The 8,356-nt window shown below is 37.7% G+C and overlaps 1 protein-coding gene across 1 annotated transcript; it reads left to right on the top strand.

The window, feature by feature from the left end:
- Positions 1–1,145: 1,145 nt before the first annotated feature.
- EAH_00057770 (ribonuclease hi large subunit, putative) lies at positions 1,146–4,694 on the top strand (the record flags this gene model as incomplete). Its single annotated transcript, XM_013393708.1, has 7 exons — positions 1,146–1,158; positions 1,450–1,522; positions 2,442–2,529; positions 2,791–2,906; positions 3,087–3,400; positions 3,982–4,105; positions 4,523–4,694. The coding sequence occupies 7 exons, from the start codon at positions 1,146–1,148 to the stop codon at positions 4,692–4,694; spliced, it is 900 nt and encodes a 299-aa protein (XP_013249162.1).
- Positions 4,695–8,356: the final 3,662 nt, after the last annotated feature.

Genomic DNA, 8,356 nt, shown 5'->3' with positions numbered 1-8,356 from the left:
GGGGGGGGGTACGTAGTGGGGAAGGTGTGGGGCTGAGAAGGGAGTGGGATCGTCTAGGGAGACGATCCCATCGATCCCAGCTAGAGCAGATTTCTCTTCCTGCTTCAGCTAATGACCCTCGGTGCTGCCGGGGGCAGCAGGGTCGATCAGCAGCAGCTGCAGCAGCTGCAGCAGCTGCTGCTGCTGCTGCAGCTGAGACGTACTAATAAACAAGTGAAGATAAAAACAGAAAAATGAACAAAATTAAATGCTTTATTATTAATACAACTCATCGTTCAAATAACCAGCGAGGTGTACACGCGTCCCTAAACAGCCTTGGGGGCCCCCTGGGGGCCCCCCAATAGGGGGGCCCCTTAGGGCCCCCCTATAAGTAAGGGTTTGGTGGGGTTGTTGTTGCTGTTATTGTTGAGGTATGAATATTATATGAATATAATATTTCTTTTGTTTTGTGTATGAAGACTTTGTTTTTGCCTTTAACTAAGCACTTAATATTTTTTTAATTGCTGTTTTTGCTGCTGAGTTTGTTGCAGTTATTTGTTTCGTCCTGTGTCTTCAATTAAACGAGGGGCCCCCCTACTGTACCCTCTTTCTCAGCTTCTTACTTCTTACTTTTGCTGTGGGGTGGGGGCCCCCCCACTCGCTCTCCGCTGCTGTCTTCTGGTGTAAAGCTGCCTCTCCATTGTTAGAGGCTCTTGCTGCTGCTGCTGCTGCTGCTGCTGCTGCTGCTGCTGCTGAAGATGTTGGAGCCGAAGTTCGAGTCGAATTTAAATCGATGCGAAAATAAAAATGTGATTTTGGGTGAGGGATATCAACACTTCATCATACTACCGGCTGCATGTACACCTCAATAATATATATATATATATATATATATATATATATATATATATATGTGTGTGTGTGTATATATATATACACTTCATTATACTACCGGGTGTATGTAGCTTGTTTAATAATAGGGTTTGTCTGTGCACTGTCTCAATAATCTCAATAACTGGAGATGCCTATACACTGCAAATATTTAGGGTGTATAGGCACCTTACTGTCTCTCAGGTATTGATGAGGCGGGGAGAGGCTGCGTATTGGGGGCGATGGTGTATGCGTGCTTCTACTGCACAGCAGAAGGTGTAGATACACTCAAAGCAATGAAAGTAGATGGTAAGAAGGAGGGCCTCCTTGCTGCTCTGCTGCTGCTGCTGCTGTTGCTGCTGCTGCTGTTGCTGTTGCTGTTGCTGCTGGTGTATTGCTGCTGCTGCTGCTGTTGTTGGTGCTGCTGCTTTTTCTGCTGTTGCTGCTGCTTCTCCATGTCTCGTATCGTTCTCTCCTGCGACAGACAAACGTCTTCGATTGCATTTTTTGTTGCTGCTGCTGCTGCTGCTGTTGTTGGTGCTGCTGCTGCTGCTAATAGCTGCTTTTTTATTGTTTATTCTTTTTATGTTTGTTTAATAGACTCGAAGAGACTTACTGAAGAACAGCGGGAGGCGGCCTTTGCTGCGTTTATGCAGCAAAAGGAGACATTTGGGTATTCACTGTCTCCTTTCTTCCTTGCTTGTCTCTTCTTGTTTGTTTGTTTGTTTTGTTTGTTTTATTTTGTTTGTTTGTTTTATCTTGTTTGCTGTGTCTTAATTGTTTCTGCGTATTTTGCTTATTTGTTTATTTTATTTGTTTATTTTATTTGTTTTATTTGTTTTGTTTTGTTTGTTTATTTGTTTTATTTGTTTTGTTTTTAAATGGAGACAGACAGAGGGGCTCATCTTTATCTCTTCTTCTCTGTCTCTGGAGGTTGTTTTGTTTGTAAAGATATAAACTAAATACAATTATAATATATAATATCATCTAAAGCAAAGGGGCCCCTGAAATGTCTCTAAACCGTTCTTTCTTTATCACCTAAATTAATTTTAAAGTCTCTCTTAACTCTCTCTGAACTGTCTCTAAATCATCTCTTAGTTTTCTCTAAACTGTCCCTAACTGTCTCTAACTGTCTGTCTCTAACTGTCTCTAAACTACCTCTAAACTGTCTCTAAACTGTCTCTAAACTGTCTCTGAACTGTCTCTAAACTATCTCTAAACTGTCTCTAAACTGTCTCTAACTGTCTCTAAACTGTCTCTAAACTGTCTCTAATTGTCTCCTTTTGCTTATGTTGAATTACTGCAGGTGGCGCATTCATTCGATTTCTCCGCAGGAGATCAGCGCCAAGATGCTGCGCAAGTCCGATGCTCTCCATGCTGCAGGGCCTTTTGAGGGTTTAGGGTTTAGGGTTTAGGGTTTAGGGTTTGGCGTTTAGGGTTTAGGGTTTAGGGTTTAGGGTCGGGCACTAGTTGCATGTTTATCTAGCAAAAACTCTTTCCTCATGATGCTGCGTTTTCAGCCGTCCCTATCTATTAACTCCATTTATACTAGCTTTAGGGTTTAGGGTTTAGGGTTTAGGGTTTGTGTGCAGGCGTAAGGTGAGTTTGAACGAGATATCGCACGCTGCTGCTGCGGGTTTAATTGCTGCGGTTTGTTCGGAGGGGGTTTGTGTGAGCGAGGTAAGGGTAAAGATAATCAGAGTCTCCGTTTTGCTTTTCTTTCTTTTGCTTTTTTTTGTTTTTATTCAATAGCAATAACTGCAGCAAATAACAAAACCCCCATCTACCACCACCCTGTACACTGCGGTGGGGTGTATGCATGCATGCAGTGTTTGCATGCATGCATGCATGCATACACCCCACTGCAGTGTTAAGAAAGCCTTGCATGCAAGTGAGACAATCTGGTTTCTGCTGCTGCTGCTGCTGCTGCTGCTGCTGCAGGTGTACGTAGACACCGTAGGCAAGGCGGAGTCTTACCAAGCGAAGCTGCAGCAGCAGTTTCCTTCTTTAAAAATAACGGTCAGTACAGCTTTATTAGAAAGCAGATTCTCTCTGAGGTGTATATGCACCTCTATTCGATAGAAGGGTTTTGGTGAGGTGTATGCGCATCTTACTAGGGTTTATTTGAGGTGTATACACAGCTTGCTGGGGTTTATTTGCGGTGTATCCGCAGCGCCGTATAGTTTATTTAAGGTTAATGCACAATTCATTAGGGTTTATTTGAGGTGTATACGCAGCTCTGAGGTGTATGTGCAGGTGCGGGAGAAAGCAGATTCTCTGTTTCCAGTAGTTAGTGCAGCATCAATTCTTGCAAAAGTAACGCGAGACAGAGCGCTGCGATCGTGGCCTCCGCCTGAGAGGCCCAGTAAGAGATTTAAACTCCTGCAGCAGCAGCAGCTGCAGCAGCAGCAGCAGCAGCGAACGGGGCGCCCCAAACGCGACGCGGCTTCTTCGGAAACAGCAGCAGCAGCAGCAGCAGCAGAAGAGGGAAGTGAAGAAGAAGCAGCAACAGCAGAGAAGGAAACTGTCTATGGCAGCGGATACCCTGGAGGTCAGTTGCTGCTGCTGCTGCTGCTGCAGCTGCTGCTTCTGCTGCTGCTGCGGCAGCAGCGAAGAAGCCTTGTCTGCATGCATGGAAATGTTATCTGAATTTGCATGCGTTTGCTGCGGGGGTTTATTGCTGCTTCCCTGTCCTTTTTTATGTTTATTATAACTGTATGGTTGTATAATGTATGTTTAGTTATTATGTTTATTATAATTGTACTGTTTGTTAGATTTATTAAAAATATGCTGTTTTGTTTATTATATGTATTATATTTATATTGTTTATTATATTTATTATGTTTATATTGTTCATTATATGTATATATTAATGTTGATTATTGTAGTTAAAATAATTTTATTATTTTGTCTATTATATTATTATATTTATAATAATTATAGAGTGTATTAAATTAATACTAACTGCATAGTTTATTAGCTGTATAATATTAATATATTTAATCTTATTAATAATATTGATATATATTACTACATAAATTGAAGCAGCATATTATATTGTTTCCTCCCGTATATATACTAAATACTGTTAATAAACATTATTAGATATTTTTATGTTTTTGTTTGCTGCAGACAGCCTAACTATTTCTTTTATGAAGCAGCACATGGATTTAGTCTTCGGTTTTCCGAGTATTGTTCGATGGAGTTGGCAGACAGCAAAAGAAATGTTTGAAAAGGAAGGGGTAGCAACAGACTGGTACAACCTACTCATCAGCATTATTGCTGCTGTTGCTGTTGTTGCTGCTGTTGCTGCTGCTAGTGCTGGTGCTGCTGTTGCTGCTGCTGATGTATTGCTGTTGCTGCTAGTGCTGGTGCTGTTGCTGCTGCTGTTGTTGCTGCTGATGTATTGCTGTTGCTGCTGCTGTTGTTGCTGCTGCTGCTGATGCTGCTGTTGCTGCTGCTGCTGTTGCTGCTGCAGCGCGTTTGTCTTGTAATTTGGGTTTGTGTCTGCTATAGAAAGCATCTTTTCTATGCCTTTATCTTCCTTGTTTTTTGCAGCTGCTGCTGTTGCAGCTGCTGCAGCAGGAGGAGGAGGAGCAGCAGCAGGTGCAGCAAGAGTTGCAGCAGGAGGTGAATTCGCGTTTGCGTGTGTGGGGTGTTGTGGGGTGTACAGGTACGAGGAGGTGGAGGAGGAGGGGGAGGGTGGGATCGACGTTCCCGAGTGTAAACAAAGCCGCATAACTTCTTTCTTTCAAGTAAAACAAAAGACAGGAGCAACAATTCAAAGACCAAAGTTCTTTGTGCGCAATCGCCTGGAGCTTATTACATCCGCTTCGCGCATTTAATTCAGCAATAAATTTAAAATAATATTCTTCTTGTCTGCTTTCTTATTAGCTGTCTTCTTGTGGTGATGTGCATTATTAGTATTACTAATCAGTATTGTTATTATTAATTATTATTATTAGTATTTATGCTTACAATTACTGAGATAAATAAATATATATATATATATATATACTACAACAACCCCACTGCCAGCAGCAACAACAAACAAACAGCCCGCAGCAGGAAGGCGTTGCTGCCGTCTCCCTATATATGCATGCATGCATTTGCATGCATATATATATATAGGGATATATGTAACATATATAATATATATATATATATCGGATCTATATTTTTGCATAGCTAGCAACAAAACCTTTAAAAAGATTTATTATTGCTGTGGTGTATGTCTGTCCTTATGCAGTGTATTCTGCATAAGGACAGACATACACCACAGCAATAATAAATCTTTTTAAAGGTTTTGTTTTTGATGTATTTTAGTTGTTTTAATAAAATTTAAATATAAGACAAGAATAATAAACATGCGGTCTTCACCGCAGCTCAGCTGAAGTGTACATACACCTGATGAAGAGACAGAGAGCATCAGCACATAGACGTTTAAACTTTTTCGTGTTTTGTTTGTTCGAAGGGGAGTAAGTAGACAGCAAACATCAGAATAAGTAAAGGATATTTTGCAGATGCAAAGCAGAAGAAAGATCTTTAGGGCTGCATGCGGGGCTTAGTTAGCTCGTTTAAGGTTTATAGAGTTCTGTGTATTTGTTAGCATTTGTTTCTGTTAAGATGAATTTAAAAAGTATATTTATTATTGCATTAAGAAGACAGGCGTTAAGAGCATCGGCAGCAATATCTACATATCTAATTACTGCAGGTTTTGTACGATACAAACAAAACACCAAAAAGTACAGATAGTGCTTGTACGTATGTATTCGCGCATGTGTGCATACATATATAATATACGTATATATATATATATATATATACTACTTATTCTGTATGATGTATATATGTAAACATACATGTGTATACACATATATATATATATATGTATATATATAATATATATACCTACATAAATGCATAAGAAGAGTGCTGCTGCTTCCCGTCCGTCTGCATATTAAGGGAAGAAGACGCCTTGTTGTACACGTGAGAAACCCAGAAAGAGCAAAAAATGTGGGATTTTCTGGTAAAAAGAAGAAATAGATTAAATTAATATTTGTTTATTTGCATTTCTTCGTTGAGGTGTCTTGTGAGACCAGTGGAGCGGAGGCGTCAGGTGTTAAACGTCCTTCATTTTCTGTGTTTTTTTCTGAAAAATAAATCAAATAATTGTTTTAATTAATATTTCAATTTAATTAATTAATGAAGTAGTTAATTTTCTCAACCTCCGTGGGCTTGATGGGTTGAGCGTAGCTGATCATCGGCATATTGCCGTTGTTTTCAGCAGCACTTAAGGGCTAAAATAATGTTTTAAAAATAAATTAGAGGGGTATTAACTTTATTTCAAATATTTAAAATATTAAATTCAAAAAATAAAAATTATTCTTCTCTTTCTCGATGGTGTTACTGCAGAAAGCCGGCGATTTGAGTGGACCTTGATTATTAATGCAGCTGTTTTGTGGTGATCTCAAGTATTTTTAAATTTTTTTTGAATTACACACATAATATAACTTGAATAATTATTTTAAAAGTAAAATAAACCCTTTTCTAGGCTTGCAAAATGCTGCTTTTGCATGCACAGTGTTCTGCTTCTCGCTGCATGGTAAACATCGATGTAGGCGAGCGGACGGGGTAAGAGAGAAAAATGCTTCTTCTTGCTGTGCATGCAACAAATATAAACAAATATATGAAAATATATATTTATATTTATACTTACCTTGTTATTTATATGTGTATTCTCCTTATTTTCTTCTTCTAGAGGCCCTGCTTCGCCCTCCAGCGTGTGCCGTACGGGCGCGGATTGAATTATCACAAGCTGTGCATACAGCCAAGCAGCAGCAGCAGAATATAAACAAATAAATGAATAAATAAATGCATAAAGGAAATAAACAAAACAAGCAAGCAAATCAACAAGCAGCCAAGAGAACAAAACCCTTAAAAAAATAAAAGCAAGGTATACACATCGCTATATAAACAAATATTGAAAATTTTAAGCGGCAGTGCATGCATGCAGTATTCTTCTCTCTCTTTCTTCTTCTCTTTGTCTGTTATCATCAGTTGTATGAAGCTCATCCCCAGTATACCCTGCTGCTGCTTCTCCTGCTCCTGCTGCTGTTGTTGCTGCTGCTGTTGGCTTGCGAAGAGCTTCTTGTGCTTATAAAGACAAAGAGGAGAGATTCAATAACATCAAGTTTTTATCTTTTTCTCGTATCCTTCTGTGTGTACACCATGTAAACGGACAAGAAAAGAGAAATAGGGAGATATTAGGGGCCTTCGTTGTTTTCATTTTTTTATTTGTTGGTTTAATCATTTCTTTTCCTTCTAAGTTTGATGAAGATGAATGCGTAGAGTTTCTTGCATGTTCTATCTGTCTAAAGAGACTCTCTTATTTAGCTGATAGAGTATCATCTGTTCTCGCTCTTCATCTCTTTCTTTCTCTTTTCTTCTTCTTCTTCTTCTTCTTCTGACTTTGAACAGTTCAAGTTCTTCTTCAGTTTGATGTTCTTCTTTAATAAAAAAGAAAAGACAATGGGTGCCGCTGCACTGAAGAGCAGCATTAAGAGGGAGCCAGGAGCAACAGCAGCAGCAGCAGCAGCAGAAGCAGATGCTAAGGGGAAGGCAGAGAGAAGACGTTTATTAGGGCGTCTTCTTGCATTACATTGTTTTTATATAAACAATAAAAATACTAAAAAAGCTAATCGCTTTGTTATTGGTAATCTCATCGGCTATGGTTCTTTTGGCGAAGTACGAAGAAAACACAAAATATTTTTAATTAATTACAGCATTTAATTACAATCTATAAATAAAATGCAGTTAAATTAATTAAGCAAAAGAAATACAAATAATATATACACTAGACAGAATACACAACAATAGACCGACTTAGAGAAATGAGTTTAAAATATAATATTATAACAACATCAATATTACGAGTAATAATAATTATAATAATAATAACAGTAATAATAATAATAATAGTAGTCATAGAAATAATAATACCTACAAAAATATTAATAATAATAATAATATAAAACATTATAAGAAGTGCAGTGTAGAAGATACATCGCAATTGATGTGCAAGAAGACGTACACTTAAATTAATATATTTAATTGACTACTATAAAATTAATGCATGCAAACAAATATAGTAAAATGCATGCATGCAAATAAAGATAAGTATATCTTAAAATGTACATATATTATATAATATATATAATTAAATAATATAATTATATATATTATATAATATATATTAAATAATTAAATATAATATATATAATAAATATATTAAAGTATATGTATTCAATACATAAATACAAATAAATATAATAGAATAAACAAACACATCAAAATGAATAAATAAATAAATAAATAAATAAATAAAATATATATTAACACTACAACATACGACGCATTGCTACTACAGAAAGAAGACCCGATCTGCTGCTTCTGCTTTTGCTGCGTCTGCTTCTGCTTCTGCTGCTGCTGCTGCTGCTGTTGCTGC

This window comes from Eimeria acervulina, genomic scaffold (genome assembly GCF_000499425.1).
Source record: "Eimeria acervulina Houghton genomic scaffold, Eah_scaff1265, whole genome shotgun sequence".
In the NCBI taxonomy this organism is placed as follows: domain Eukaryota; phylum Apicomplexa; class Conoidasida; order Eucoccidiorida; family Eimeriidae; genus Eimeria; species Eimeria acervulina.
The sequence above is the reverse complement of the archived record's forward strand: the minus strand, read 5'-3'. Positions and strand labels throughout refer to the sequence as shown.